The 16529-nt window shown below is 43.0% G+C and overlaps 1 protein-coding gene across 2 annotated transcripts in view; it reads right to left on the bottom strand.

Annotated features, from left to right (window-relative positions):
- The window catches only part of Primpol (primase and DNA directed polymerase), a 36372-nt gene that overhangs the window by 1190 nt on the left and 18653 nt on the right, over positions 1-16529 (bottom strand). For both annotated transcript variants that reach the window (XM_036209199.1, XM_036209198.1), the window contains 7 exons: positions 13472-13687; positions 12544-12706; positions 9975-10063; positions 7608-7697; positions 7422-7530; positions 2538-2620; positions 2399-2445 (listed from right to left, as the gene is read on the bottom strand). In XM_036209199.1, coding sequence (XP_036065092.1) covers positions 2399-2445; positions 2538-2620; positions 7422-7530; positions 7608-7697; positions 9975-10063; positions 12544-12706; positions 13472-13687 — 797 coding nt within the window. The remainder of the gene's footprint in view (positions 1-2398; positions 2446-2537; positions 2621-7421; positions 7531-7607; positions 7698-9974; positions 10064-12543; positions 12707-13471; positions 13688-16529) is intronic.

The following is a 16529-nucleotide window of genomic DNA, read 5'->3' on the forward strand; positions in this document are numbered from 1 at the left end:
GGGTTTCTCTGTGTATAACAGCTCTGGCTGCTTGGAACTCACTCTGTAGACCAGGCTGGCCTTGACCTCACAGAGATCTGCCTGCCTCTGCTCCCAAGTGCTGGGATTAAGTGTCACTGCTGCCTGGTGAAAATACATTTCTAAGTTAACAAAAATCACTCCCTAGACTCTATGTAAAAAAGCCAGGCATGTAATCCCAGTGCTAGGGAGGTAGAAAGAGATGGATGCTTGGAGCTTAGTGGCCATCCAGCCAAGCCTCCTGAGAATACCAGCCCAGTCAGAAGCTGTCTCAAAACCAAAAGGCTCCTAAGGAAAGACACCCAAAATTGTCCCTCTGGCCTGTATGTGTGTGCTAATGCACACACATGAGCACACACAAATGCATATCTCTATATATGTATGTATAAAAATGTGTGTGTGTGTGTGTGTGTGTGTGTGTGTGTGTATATATATATACACACACACACACACATATGTATATATATTATAAAGATGAGGGGGAATGGCAATGTTAACTGTTCACTTGAAAGGCACTATTTCTAGAGTTATTCCTAAATAATAAACATTTAAGTTATGCTCAAATAATGGTAATATTGTACACCAAGAATACTTTCATGTGGCATTTTGGGGGTATCAGAAAAGAAAAAAATTCCACCAAAACCAGTCACCAAAATAAATCAGTGACTGGGAATGTAGCTCAGGGGAGAGCACTTGCTTCCCATGGATGAGGCCCCAGGTTCAATTCCCAGCACTGCAAAAGAAATGAAAGCACTCAAACTCAAACAAGGATACATTACCCTTTCAGGAGACAGTTTAGGATTTTTAACCTGTTCCTAGTTATTTCTAGCACTTGTAAGCCTGGCAGTCTGCCTGAGGGAGGGTCTGCCTGTCAGTTCTTTATGGCCAGCTCATGGCATTTTCCCTTTAAACCTGGATGCTGGGTCTGCAGAGATGGCTCAGTGGTGAAGAGGCTGCCTTTCCAGAGGACCCAGGTTCATTCCCCAGCACACACATGGTGCCTCACAACCATCTGTAACTAGAGTTCCAGCGAACGCCATGCTTTCTTCTGCTTCCTTGGGTACCAAGCACACATGTGGTGCATAGACATACCTGTAGTCAAAATACTCATACACATAAAATAAAAAATGTTTTCAGAAGAGATTTTAAATGTAGGTTTCAAAGATGCCAGTTTTCTAGGATATAAATGTAAGCACTGTTCAGCTTATAGCAGGTCATTTATTCTAACCATGGCAATCTGAAAGAGGGTGTTGATAGATATGGGTGAAAATAAAAAATGTAAATAATGCATGACAAAAATATTAACATGTCATAGGAAAATGGACACAAATTCCTAAGAGGAAGAGAAATAACCTAAAAAGAACACAGCTTCATCAGTAAGTACGAATGGAAAGTGGCCTGACATTTGTCTCCAGGCTGGTGGTGATTTGATGGTGCTCTCAGCAGTGGCCAGCTTAGCAGCAGGTGCTTTCATCAACATCTGTACAGTCTCAATGCCTAGGATCTCATGGAGCAATCTGGCAACAGCACGTAATGAAGATGTTTCTGATACTTCAGAGAAGAATCCTAGGGTTGGGGATTTAGCTCGCTGGTAGAGCGCTTGCCTAGCAAGCGCAAGGCCCTGGGTTCGATCCTCAGCTCAAAAAAAGAAAGAAACCTAGCTCCATGCATTACGACTTTAGAAACAAAGTGAGTACACACAAGTGTAAACAATGGAAGACTCATGCTAAAATCTTTATATCAGTTTGGCCAAATTATGTGTGAAGGTTTTTACCTTTTTGCTTTTTTTTTTCTTTAATATTTTTTGTGTAGATGTATGTATGCCAAATGCATGCAGGAGGTTGCGGAGGTCAGAAGAGGGCACTGGACCCCATGGAACCGGAGTTGTGAGTCACCATGTGGGCGCTAGGAACTGAACCCAGTTATTCTACAGGAGCAGTAAGTGCTCTGCAACATGAACCACCCAGCCCAACTCACCTTTGCTTTTTATGGTTTTTTTTAAACACTAAATAAATGAATTGGATTAAATGTTGGTTTGGCAAGCTAATAATATACAAAACCAAAATTGTGTATTCCCTTTGACACAGTTGTACAGATAGAAATCCAACCTACAGATACTGTCGGTCAGACAGACACTCAGGAAGCACCTTGGTTTACTCTATAAAGCAAAACGTAAGAAACTTACATGCCTGGGACTAAACTGACTACTCACTTTATTACCTAGCGGTCCATCTTATGAGAGGCCAAGGGGGGAAGATGATTAATGTGTCCCACAGTGAACACAAGTGCCTCACACTGTGTTTAAGGGCCATCTGCACTGGATAATGGCCATAGTTCACTATGCTATGTACCAAAACACAAGGCCAAGAGCTACACTCACCTCTTTCAGAAGAAACAGGAGACTTACTTCAGTGGGTAATGGGAAACCTGAATCAAAAAGATGGAATATTTTTAGGTGGATGTCTAATTTTCACTTTATGAAATTAATATAAAATTCACTATAAAAATTAATAACTCACAGTTAGATTTGAAGTTTTGTGCTTTACATACAGGGTCATGGCATTTTTGATACCAAACTTCATTTTTCAGGTCAACCAGAATCCTTTATGTATAAAGAAAAGAAAGCATTAATACCCATACTGTATAGAAAATAAAGTTCAGATATATGCCATTTGCCAGAGATATGCCTACAACTTAAAAGGTGGAGAAAGCTTAAAAAGCTAAAGGATGAAAATAAACATGTCTAATCAAAAGAAAACAGGTTGCTAAGGAAACACAGGGGCTGAGAAGGATCCATGGGGAAGCGCTTATGCACAAGGCTCTGGGTTCTACCCTTGGAATCCATGTGAAAACAAACCAGGAGTCTAGGGAGTCGGCTCAGTGGGGAAAGCACTTGTTGCCCAAGTTTGAAGACCTGAGTCCAGATCCCAAGAACCCACATGAAAACGGGGCAGGCACATCTGCGCCCAGTGTGGGAGTGGGGAACCTGGGAAGGGGGAATGCAGGAAGATCCCAGGAGCTTGCCAGCCAACCGAGCCCAAATGGTGAGCTCCAGGTTGAGCAAGGTATTCTATCTCAAAAGACAAGATGGAAGGCGTAGAGGAAGACACTTGATGATAATCTGTAGTCTGCACATGCATGCAAGGCTGAGGGCACCTGCATGCACAAACACAGAAAACACACAATACACACACATGCATTTTTTTAAAAGGCCACAAGTGGTGGCACACGTGTGATCCCAGTGGTGGATGTAGAGACAAGCAGATCTTTGGGACTCACTGACCAGCCAGCCTTGTCTAATTGGTGAGCTCTAGGCCAGTGAAGAGACCCTCTTGAGAATTTTGTCACTGGGCAGTGGTGGTGCATGCCTTTAATCCCAGCACTCTGGGAGGCAGAGGCAGGCGAATCTCTGTGAGTTCGAGGCCAGCCTGGACTACAGAGTGAGATCCAGGAAAGGCGCAAAGCTATACAGAAAAACCCTGTCTTGGAAAAAAATTTTTGTCTTCTGACTTCCACAGATAGGCACTTACCTGCATGTGCACACATCAATATATACACTATATAAATGGACTTCTGAATAGGAAAAAAAAAAAAGCAGGGCATTTCTCTAGGAAGATCCAGAAGTTTTCAAGTTATAGCCATCAAAATAATATAGCCTCAAAATACACTAGCAAGAGTGGACAACATGCCAGGTGTGGGGGGTGTACACCTTTAATCCCAGCACTCGGAGGCAGAGGCAGGGGATCTCTGTGAGTTTAGCTAGGTCTACAAAAGTTCCAGGACAGCCAGGGCTACACAGAGAAACCCTGCCTTGAAAACCAAACCAAACCAGAGTGACCAGCGCTGTGAGGATGACAAATCTCTTCACAGAGATCAGTAGAGACAGGGAGGGTGGGGTATTCCGTCACAAACAGAATGTCTGTATCTCACTTCCCACCCAAGGCTCAGGGACTATTGTAGAAGAGGGGGTGGAAACACCAAGAGCTGGAGGTCAGGAACACTGCTGCAAAACACTGTCTTCTGGACATGAAGGGCCATGACCCTTGTGAACGCACAGCAGCTGTGGTTGCCTGCACAAAACTTGCACAAGATCAGCTAGTCAATATTCAATCATGGAATGGCAGGAGGTTCACCAGTTGGCACCCCTAAATGAGGGATGCAGACAGTTGATGGCTTCTGGAGGAGGGAAGAGTCAGTTTTCTTTAAGGGTGTAGCTCTTGGTAGGTCAACTACACTCCAACAGATGACCCCAAACTCAGAAACATATGGGAAGGCAGGAAGGTGAGGGTTGATCTGGAAGGATTTGGGGAAGGAATTAGTGTGAATATGATTGATTATAATACATTGTATAAGGATGGATGCACATATGAACTGATAGAGACTGAGGCAGCATGCTCAGGCCTGACCGGTTCTGCACCAGATGGGATCCTAGAGCTAAAAGAAGTGGACGCGTGCTCCCACCCCTAACCCAGAAGCTATCACCAATTGATAACCACTCACAAATGAAACTTTAGTTTCCTCCAAGGAAGTTTCAAAGAGGAAACAAAGCACTCTTAAGGGTAGGCTGCATGCCCAGCAGTAGATGGTCAACAGAAAATGAACAACAGTGTCTTTGGAGGTTCCTTGTCTCATAATGTCATGTCAGGGCTTTTCCTCCTTTTTAAAATTTTTTTTTATCTTTTATTTTTGTTTTATATATTTTTCTCTCTTTTTATCCTAAATGGCATTCTGAAAAATGGCCCCCAAAGGGAGTGACACTATTAGAAAGTATGGTTTGTTGGAGGAAGTATGTCACTGGGGGCGGGCTTTGAGGTCTCTTTTGCTCAGGCTTTCCTCAGTGTGACAATCAGTTGACTTCCTATTGTCTAAGATGTAGCACTCTCAGCTCCAATACTAAATCTGCCTGCACGCCACCATACTCACCATCGTGATTACAATGGACTGAACCTCTGAAACCATAAGTGAGCCACCCCAATTAAATGTTTTCTTTATATGAGTTGCCATGGTCATGGTGTCTCTTCACAGCAATAAAATCCTAAGTAAGACACCCTACATGTATATTTTTTCCATATGGCTTCTAGTTTAGTGTTTTTATGGGGTTTCTGAGTGTGCAAATGGGTCTCTGCATCTACATCTGCTTCTTGTGCCTTCTCTTGTTCTCTCTTCCTTCTGTTAGTTTGTTTTGACCTATTTCAATGTGTTTTTGTTTTATCTTGTTATATTTTATTTTATTATTACCCCTTACCTATTTGTTTTTCTAATGAGAGAAAGGGGTCAATCCAGAAGAGAGGGAGGTGGGGAGAAACTGGGAGGAGTAGAGGGAGGGAAAACCACAATTAGGATATATTAAGGGAGGAAAAAATTATTTTCAATAAAAGAAAAATACACTTTTTTTTTCTTTTCCCAGACAGGGTTTCTCTGTAGCTTTGGTACCTGTCCTGGAACTCACTCTGGGGACCATGCTGGCCTCGAACACACAGAGATCTGCCTGCCTCGGCCTCCCAAGTGCTGGGATTAAAGGCATGCGCCACCACCGCCCACTATACACATTTATTTGTAAAAAGAAAAAATAAACATTGTATGAACTTCTCAAATTCTTTGATAAGGATTTGATAAAACGTCTTCTCTTAGAAATCTACAGATAAATTAACCACCAAAATACCAGTAAAGATGCAGAAAATATGAATAAAACAACATCAATGCAGTTAACAAACTGGATCTGAAGTAGCTCTTTGTAATCATGTGCAAGCCATTAATAAAGACTGACTCCACGCTAGCTATACTCTGGGCATCCTCAAATTTAAAAGGATTAGTTTAAGGGCTGGAGACATGACTTAGTATTAGAGAGGGCTTACTGCTCATGCAGAGGACCCAGTTCAGTTTGTAGTACCCATATCAGTTGGCTCACAACTTCCTGTAACTGAAGTTCCAGAGGATCCTTTACCCTCTGAGGGCACTTGCATGCCCATGGTGCACATAAATTCACCCAGGTACACATAAACATACACATAAGCCGGGTGGTGGTGGTGCACGCCTGTAATCCCAGCACTCAGTAGGCAGAGCTAGTCCAGGACAGGCTCCAAAGCTACAAAGAAACCCTGTCTCAAAAACAAAAACAAAAACAAAACACCATACACATAAATATAAATAAATCTTAAAAAAAATAAATAAGTAGGTGCATTATTATGGGCTGGAGGGATGGCTCAGCAGTTCAGAGCACTTGGCAGCTCTTGCAGAGGGCCCAAGTTTGCTGCCAACACCACATGACAGCTCACAACTGTCCGTAACTCTAGTTCTAGGGAGGCCGATGCCTTCTGGCCTCCACATGCACCAGGCACATATGTGGTGCACATACACTAAGCAGGCAAACACTCATAAAGTAAAAATGAATAAATCTTAAATGACTTGGTTTATATATAACACATTCTCTAACCACAAGGCCAATTTTGCAAATAAAAAGGTGGCTTAGAGAAACCCATAATTTAAAAATAAAAACATTTCTAAATAACCTATAGCTTCAGTAGATACAATGGAAATTTAAAATGTGTAGGCCTGAGTGCAACCAGAAATACTACATTATTATGTGAAAAACAGCTAAAGTGATCTTTACAGGGAAATTTATAGTTTTTTTTGTTGTTGTTGTATGTGGAGCTGAGGATGGAACCCAGGAACTTGCGCTTGCTAGGCAAGCGCTCTACCACTGAGCTAAATCCCCAACCATAATTTATAGTTTTTATACCTTATGTTACAAAAGAAAAATGACTAATGACACCTTGGAAAATGAACAATAAAATACAAGAAATAGTAAAAAAGGAAAACATAAAAAAAAATTCAAAGACTAATTAAATTATTGCCAAATTGATTAAAAAATAAAGCAGATCCAATACTATTAGGCAGTAAATGCAACACATACTAAAACTAAGCTCTGACAATTTGGGTAAGATGGACAAATCTTAAAAAAAGAAGTAGATGCATTAGTTTGGGCTGGAGGATGGCTCAGCAGTTCAGAGCCCATGCAGCTCCTGCTGCCAACACCACACGACAGCTCACAGCTGTTCGTAACTCCAGTTCCAGGGAAGCCGATGCCTTCCAGCCTCCACAGCACCAGTGAAATATGCCAAACTGAGCAAACGTCAAAGTCAGGAGGAAACTCGACAGTTCTAACTAATAAAAATAAAACTTGAAATATTTTTTTGCATAGCGTTAAATCTCCCCACAGGGAACTGAACCTGGGTCCTCTGCAAGAGCAGCCAGTGCTAAGTATATAGTTTTTACACCTTATACAGGGCAGACATTTACACATTATAAACATGATTTTATATTGTCAACATTGTTTTTAAAATTATAAGTATTTTAAATATATGTTAAAGGTGCACAAGCCATTAATAAACAATATTACTTACATAATATTATTACTTTTGTGGGCTCTTCCAATGTTTTCACACCAGCGGTATTTGCAAATATCATAAACCAGTAATTCTTCGGGGACAAAGTAGCTCCAACGCCGAATTCCTGAAATGCAAAGGTTGCTGCTCAAGGAACTATCGCTCTGTCATGTGGGAGTTAGTGAAAAGTAAGCCAAGCTTTACCTCCTCTGACGTCGTGTTTATTCACCAAAGAAAGAACGAACTGGTCAACTTCAGGGTACGGGGAGCACTGAAACCCTTCAATGGACTCAACTGCCACAGAGAAGTATGTGCAAACGGGAACAACGGTTAAATGCTGAACCCACACTGATCACATGAGCTCACACAGCCAAGGGTCGTCCCTCCCTCTTTCCCAGCTGCCTTACTGTCCGCTCTTGGGCTCTTGCTGTGCCAGAAGGAGGCAGTTAAGACTGAAACTTCAACCAGGTCAAATGCTGGCTAGTTTTTAAAAAGACAAAGAGGAGAGGTGGACCCTCAGCCCAGAGGTGGCGCCACAGGTCTCCTGGCTGAGCCTGGGTGTTGCCTCCAGGTGGCCGGCCTGACTGCTACTTCGGCCTTGATGTTTGGCTGTTAACAGGACTTCAGTAGGTAGATACTGAGGCCATCCTGAGGTCACAAGGATTCAAGACAAAAACAGACCTCTCTGCCATCTTGTCTGAGCAGGGAGTAAGCAGGAACACCCACACTACAAAATTGGCCAGACACTACTACCCTGCCTACCACAAGCAACTGTTGTGCTTTATCAAGCATAGTGGTATAAGTCTTCCTCCAAGCTGCCTCCTCCTAGGTAAGACATCAACACCTTACGGAGATACCCCAAGGCCTTCCATCTCCCCTAGGAAATCATGAACTCAATGTGTGTTTCCTGGGTCTCTCACTGGAAGGCACTAACTTTATATCTCAGAATCTACTGTCATAACTTAGCATGATCCGATCACAAATTCATTTAGGTTTTTTGTTTGTTTGTTTGTTTGTTTTCGAGACAGGGTTTCTCTGTGTAGCTCTGGAGCCTTTCCTGGAACTCACTTTGTAGACCAGGCTGGCCTCGAACTCACAGAGATTCTCCTGGCTCTGCCTCCCGAGTGCTGGTATTAAAGGCATGCGCCGCCACCCCTCCACCCCCTACCCCCCTCATTTAGGTTTTAATAACAGAAAAATCTAGTTTTCTTAAAATGAAGTTGTAATTTCACTTAAAGTAGTTAAATATATAGCTGGAGACATTTTAGGAAATATTTCAGTGTAAAAATGAGGAAAAAACTCCCAGACAATGTCTAGAAATATATCTTAAACAATCAGAAGAAATAAACACAGGAAATGTTGCCCATGTTTTTAACAGGCTTGTAATCATATGGTGTGTGTGTGTGTGTGTGTGTGTGTGTGTGTGTGTGTGTGTGTGTTTGTTGTTGTTGTTGTTGTAGCAACAGGGAACCTACTGAACCCAGGGCAAGTGCTCTATACTTGTAATTTTAGACCTTACTTTTTCTCTTATCATAATGTGTCTTCCACATTATACAGGCCTTACAAATCTAAACTTTGTAGTTATGGAGTAGGTCATCCAATTCTGTTGTATACTTAGAATGGAGTTTTTCACTATTCTAATGATATACCAACATATGTGAATAAAAGTACTTATTGGAGGCTTTATATAAGAAACTTTAAAAAAACCCGCCAGGCAGTGGTGGCGCACGCCTGTAATCCCAGCACTCGGAAGGCAGAGGCAGGTGGATCTCTGAGTTCCAGGCCAGCCTGGGCTACAGAGCTAGTCCAGGACAGGCTCCAAAGCTACAGAGAAACCCTGTCTTAAAAAAAAAAAAAAAAAACCCTATATGTTCTTCAGTACAGGAATGGACAAAATACGATAAAGTCATATGTGGAACACCTTTGCAGGAGTGCAAAGTTAAAGAGGAAACTATGGTAGCAGTTACCTATAATTTTAAAAAATACATTCATTTAGGGGTGTCTGTGTGTGTGTGTGTGTGTCACACGCACGTGTGTCACAGAGTGAGTGTGGAGGTCAGAGCATAAGTTGTGGGAGTCAATTTTTGACTTCCACATGGGCCCCTGGACTGAATTTGGGTTGTCAGGCTTGGTGGCAAATGCTGTTAGCCTGAGCCCTCTTTGTGTGTGGGCAGAGGGTGAGAGCCGGGTTGGGGAGATGACTTAGTGGTTACTTCGGCCTCCATCGGCGCCGACATGCACACGGTTTGTATAGACAAACATGCAGTCAAAACATCCACCACAAAAATACTTCTTTAAAAATGGGGTGAAAGCTTATGTGCTCATATTTTGATGTGCTTGTTCTGTATAAAATGCATTATTTATGTATTATCTAAATACCACAAAATGAAAATCAGGTATTTTAACTAATAAACACCTATAAAATTTTCTCATAATATGTCCAACCTGGTTAGGAATCTAGAAGAACTAGTTTTAAAATGATCAGCAGATACGGGTACTTAAAATGTAAGATTTTTAAAGCAAAACAGATTTGAGGTGCCTAAATTTGAATGTGAAATTGTTTCAAGTTACCTGACGTGCCGGTGCTGTTCAAATACTCAGCCCGCTTTCTTTCAGTCTGAGGCGCGTCACATGTGAGAATTCGTAACGTGTCTGAGAACCTAGAGAACGTGCGAAAGAAAGAAAGGCACATTACGTTAGAATTAAAGTAGAGGAAGCAGTCCCTCGTGCCTTCACTGTTACCCCCAAGGCGCCAGTCTTACCTCATAATGTAAGATTACGCCAATGAGAACAGTTTCCTGGAGGCTGCAGAGATGGTTAAGAGCACTGGCTGCTCTTCCAGGGGACCAGGGTTCGATTCCCAGCACCCACATGGCAGCTCACACCTGTGTGTAACTCCAGTCTCAGGGCTTCTGACACCCTCACACAGACATGCATGCAGGCAAAACCCCAATGCACATAAAACATAACAGAAAAAGAGACAAACAAACAAGAAAAAAAAAAAAAAAACAACCATGGCCTTTAAAAGTCTTTGGGGATTGTTTAAAATAATTTCTTTACAGAGTAATCCAAGGCTTCTAGGGTAACCAAAATGATTGAAAGTATAGTTCTACTCCCAAACACACAGACCTTTGAACTTTCTGTTAGGATTTTTTTTTTTTTTAAGCTGAGGATCGAACCCAGGGCCTTGTGCTTGCTAGGCAAGCGCTCTACCACTGACCTAATTCCCCAGCCCCTCTGTTAAGATTTTTAAGCCACGAATATGCAAGAAAAGGGTAATGAGAGCATGGGAGGGGGAGATGGGGGGGGTGGCCAAAATTTACACTAACCACCAAGAACTTGGCCTTCCTTCCACTCCAGAAGAGAAATGCCTGGCATTCCCGTGGCTGTGCAAAGCACGGGTTAGGGGTCTCAGGAGGGGAACCTCTCGCTGTGAAGCTGCACTGGAACTCCACAGGGTTCAGACCAACTGCACTGCTGTACCACATCCACAAGTGCAGACAGACACTGCCCCCAATGCGAGCGGCCACCGGAGGGGGGCGTGCTATGTGTGTGTTCCAAACTTAATTCAACAACCGGGAAGGCAGGTCAGTATTCCCACTTTAAAAGTCTTTGGTCTGTGGTGGTGCACGCCTTTAATCCCAGCACCCGGGAGGCAGAAGCAGATGGATCTGAGTTCAAGGCCAGCCTGGTCTACAGAGTGGGTTCCAGGTCAGCCAGGGCTACAAGTCTTAGATCTTTCTTTTGAGAAGTATCAAAGGAACCCAAACAAAATAGAGATATATGGTAAGAGGGAATGTATCTTCCTACTACACATAACTTTTCCTAGAGAAAAATTCTTTAATATTTATTCCTTTTTTGTTTGTTTGCTTTTTGACAGGTTTTCTCTCTGTAGTCCTGGCTGTCCTGGAATTTGCTCTATAGACCAGGCAGTCCTTGAACTCAGAGACCTGCATGCCTCTGTCTCCTGAGTACTGGAATTAAAGGCATGTGCAACCACACCCAACTTAATATGTATTCTTAAAATTAATTTCTACAGAATTTTTTCCTTAAAAAATTTTGGGAAGATACAGAGGCAGGTGGATTTCTGTGAATTTGAGGCCCTCTTGGTTTATATAATGAATTCCAGGCCCACCAGATTACACAGTGAGTCTCTGTCTTAAAAAACAAAAACCCCAAAGCAAAACCTCGTGAGGAAGGTAAGGGCAAAAACAACCTAGTAAGTTGATGTGGTTTAGTCTAGTTGTTAGCTTTGTTTGTTTTAGGGCTTTGCTTGTGTTTGTTGGTTTGGGGGGCAGGGTGATGAAGGGTGAACACATGGTTTCATGTAGTCTGGCTGGCCTTGAACCTACTGTGTAACCAATGGTGATCCTGAGCTCCTTGTCCTTACAAGTCCACTTCCCAGGAGCTAGAATTAAGACGGGTCTGGGTACTAACCACATTCTGAGCAGACCGAACTGCCACTCCAGCAAAAGTGGAAGGAGTGACCGACACATAGAAACCTAATGTACACCAGACCTGACAATAAGGCATGCCACTGTGGTACGGAAGCTCACAGCATTGATACATTTTAGTTATGATTGCTGGCAAACTATTAACTTGGCAAATATTTGTGACAGGAGGGTGACTAGAAAAAAAAATCATGTGACAAAACCATATGAGCAATGATCCAAGTTAAAACGTATTTTCTGGGGCTTGGTGCAGCGGGTCAAATACACGGCCTTGAGTACTCCAGGCAAGTGCTATAACCATGAGCTAGCTAGACCCAAGGCAAGAGAGTTTTTGATTAGGGAGCTCTGTAAGTTCTAAATGTAGATGTGTATATGTAGAAAGAAATTGAGACAGTGGTAATTATACTTTCAAACACAATGCAAATGTCATTATTTTCTACTTTATAAAGTTTTAGACTAACTGGAACTTTAGAATACATTAAATATAATCATAAAAAAGGAAAAAATCATAAAGAGGAAATTGAATTGTTAGAAACATTTCTTGCTATTATTTTTCAGACATAAGGAAAAGAGACTTTTAAAAACAAACTTCCTTTTTCTTAAGGCAGAATCAATTTATACGATTCATATTTTAGCAATATGCAATGCTATTTACATAAATACATGATGATTAATTCTGCTCTACAGACCTGACATTGCTCACCAGGGAAGACAGGAAATATTGGTTTTCCTCAGAAATGTCTTTTGACTGTTCTGGAATAAATCTATTATCTTCAGCAACCTCCAAAGCCACACATTTTCCTATCTTGGATGATTGATACATTCGAAAGTTTCTGTTTCTTGTATAAACTCCTGCATCAAAAATTAATATAAAAAATGAATCCATGTTTCCATGGTTAGTTTTGTGGTCAGCAAATATTATTTTTCTACAGAGTTGCTAGAAAAGATGATTCTTTCTCACATACAAAATTAAAGCAATATACAAATTAAGATGAGCTGAAGCTAAGATGAGAGAAGGCCCCAGGCGGAGAGCTAACCAAATGATTCTGGAACAGCAGCTCCTCAAAGGAGAGCCAACAGAAGAACAGGACAAAGTGCCAGGAATAACATTTGTGATTGAGAGCTAGCTGCTACAGCTGGGGCAGAAAACCCCCGGGAAAGGGAGGCACCAAAACCAAACACAAACAAACACACTAACTAACAACAGAGTATCTATAACAAATCTAACAAATGGTGTAAGATTTCTATAAAGAAAATTATAAAGCATGGCAAGAAATGAGGAATTATTAAAGAAACGTGGGTCCCTATCACGTAGCAGTACTAGCCCAAGAAACGATAGCCAGAATGAACAACAGACAGACAGACCACAGTCTGAAACACGTGCAGACTCCAGACTGATGGCAAATGGTCCTGCCGAGCAGTAGGGAATGATAGCCATTCCCAACAAATGGTGCTGAGGTAACTGGACACCACAGAGTAAAAGATGAATCTTGACTTTTTCACTCAACAAGCGAAAATCCATTCCAAATGGATTACAGGACCTAAGCATAGCCCAAGCAGGCACCGGCTTGCCTTTCCCAAAGGACTCGGGCAGCTGATGGTGCTGATGTTACTTACCTAAGTCTACAAAAAGACACTTCTCCCCCATGTTAGTCTTCACAACTAAAAAGGAAAGATCGGGCCTGTGCTGCTCCCAGGCCCCTGAAATCTCTTGTTTTAGTGATACAGCTGAAAAACAGGAAGCTTCATGGCCCGCTGCCTCTGGAATCTTATCTTCACCTTCCTTGGTAATTAAGTGAAGAGCAGGTTGCAAAATTTTTCTCACAAAATTACCTAAGAAGAAAAAGTTTTAAGGTTTCAATCTAATCTTATTTTCTGTAGACTATAACTTACATCTAGATGCGTATCTACAAACAACAATTTTATGCACTAAAGCTCCTCCCAAGTGGTTGCTGTTGACTGTAGTCGGCTCCTCTGCCACACCCTTCTACTTGTGTGATCTTCTCTCAGCGCTGGGCAGTTGTACACACATCATTTACATGTTGCTAGTAGCAACCAGAGCCTACCGAGCTGCCAGAAGAAGTGCCCACTTTGGCTGCTCCACACGGGGCAGAATGACTTCTAGTCAGTGACTGAAGGACGAGGCATTCATGAGGAGAGACAGGGACGGCACACGGGTGGGGGGGGGGGGGGTGTCTGCCACATGCCCCCCGAGCTGGCAGGTTGGCCAAGTCTGCTGAGTTCTTCATCCTCTCCCATTCAGCTGCCACCCATGCCCCAAGAATCCTCACGCTGAGAGTCCCAAGGCTGTTTCCAACCACACACCTCCCTCAAACTGCCCACAAGGTGAACTAGGGCCCTAGAGCTAACATCTGGAAGTAATTCACAGATTTTGTACTTCATCTCCCTCAGACTCTGCCCTACCTGCACTGAGGAAAATCAGCGAGACAACTGAGCTTCCTCAAATTCACACGGACTCTTTATACCACAAAACCAAGCATTGATTCAGCTATTATGGTGTTCTGTACATAAGTCTGCATACACAAAATAACATAAGAGAAACTTCTCTAGAACTGTAAATTGGGGCTTACCACTTTAAATATGAAAAAAGCTTGAATCTTTATGTCATAACACACACATGCTTTACACTCAAGACAAGACTTTCCGAAGCAAAGAAACAAATACAAGTTGTTTTGCTTTTTTGAGGCAGGGTCTTGCTAAGCAGCCCCGGATGCCCTTGAACTTGGGATCATCCTGCCTTGGCCTCCTTCATTCTAGGACTGCAGGCCTGTGTCACCATGACTGACACACGTTTAGCATCTTAAAAGAAATTAGAACTGGATATGGTGGCACATGCATGCTACCCCAGCTCGAAGGAAACAGTCAGGAACCGGTTTGAGGCCAGCAAGGGCGACATGGCAAGACTGTCTCAAACAAACAAAAGGAGAGCTGGAGAGCGGCTCAGCAGTGGAGAGCGCTTCCTGTTCTTCCAGAGGACCGGAACTCAGTTCTCAGCGCCCCGTGGCAAGCAGCTCACCACTGGTGCAACTCCAGCTTCTGGGGATCTGATACCTTCCTTCCTCCAGCCTCAAGGGCACCTGCACTCATGTGGCACAGGTTCGCACACACACACTAGACATAAGTAAATAAATAAGGAAGCAATAGAACATTAGAAGGAAAGCAGAAGCTTAAAAAACACAAAATTAAAAAACAAAACACAGAGGTGTGATTATTTCTGGAACATAAACCAGCAGGTAACATTGTATACAGTGTATCCAAGGACTATGAAACAATATAAACCGAAATCGATAGAGCTGACTGTCCTGGAAACCTCAGATTCCATCTGCCTAGCCCAGAGCTGAGTTAAGTGAGAAGGGGTCGTCAAAATGGTTGCGTGGGCGGTACCGAGGCACTGGGCCTTTGACCCTGGCAGGAAGAAGCTAGCATGGCAGGAGTAGATGGCATCCAGGCAGCCTGAGTATTAACCCTCTGGCTGCCGGAGCCTACCCTGCCGTGTCCTTCTCTTCTCTGATCTGTGGCGGAAGTGCCCAGTACAGATCAAGTTCTCTAATCGCTTCCCTTTGACCCAGTTCCTCTTTCTGCAAGGCTAGTAACAGGAACTTGAAGTCTCATAAAGAGGAACGCCAAGAAAGGGGAAATAAGGGGGAAAGAGGGACTAATTTGTAACCCCTGAATTGCATTGTGGCTGGAGAGACGGCCTGGGATGGCAGCCTATTTGTCAAGTCTGACTGCTCTCACTGGGGCTATGCTCTGTGACAGGAAAGGCTTTCTTACTTTCATCTGTATGAGGAAATTCTACCCCCCAGCTCAGACACAATGTGATCTGCTTTCAGAAGCTGTCTGCCGCAGAGGCTGCTGGGTACTAGCAACTGCCGCAGAGGCTGCTGGGTACTACCTATTGTCCTCTAGCTAGACTCTCAACATGCAGCCTTCCGTCAGCAGTCACAAAGCAGACTGTGAGGAGGAAGCAGGAAGAAAGAGCTCCTCAGGACTGTTTTCAGACTCTGCTTATCATCCGGGCATTCACTCAGCAGTTACCAAATGCCCACTTCCATTTGTTATTGCTGTTAATATTCTAAATATTATTAGTAACAATATTAACATGTGCTGAACAATGAAAACAGGAAATAAACAACAGTCCCTGCCATTAAGAAACATTAGACAGAACTGGAAGATGGTTCCATGGGAAAGTATCTGCAGCATCAGCCTGAGGCCCTGAATTCAGATTCCCAGAAACTACAGAAAACATAAGAAAGGCCAAGCATGGCTGTGCCATCTGTAACTTTGGTGCTGGGGAGCAGAAACAGGCAGATAGATCCTGGGGGCTTGCTGGCCAGCCAGCCTAGCTGAAACGGCAATCTTCCGGGTCCTATCATAGAACAATAACGTGGGAAAGTAACTGAGGAAGACATCCTCATGCCACCTCTGGCCTCTACATGTGCCCACAAGGGTGAGTGCACCTGCACACACATGTGGACATGTTTACAACACACCCACACATGTGTGCATACTACACAGAATGGAGATAAGAAAACAGGAAACCGCCCTAGGAAGTGGTGGTAAATGCTTTCACATAGTAACACTGGATGCTGCAACCCAGAACACTGGCCTTTTAAACCTTACAAGTTAAAAAACACTTGGCCCGGGGTTGGGG

The sequence above is a fragment of the Onychomys torridus genome, chromosome 17 (genome assembly GCF_903995425.1).
Source record: "Onychomys torridus chromosome 17, mOncTor1.1, whole genome shotgun sequence".
Lineage (NCBI taxonomy): Eukaryota > Metazoa > Chordata > Mammalia > Rodentia > Cricetidae > Onychomys > Onychomys torridus.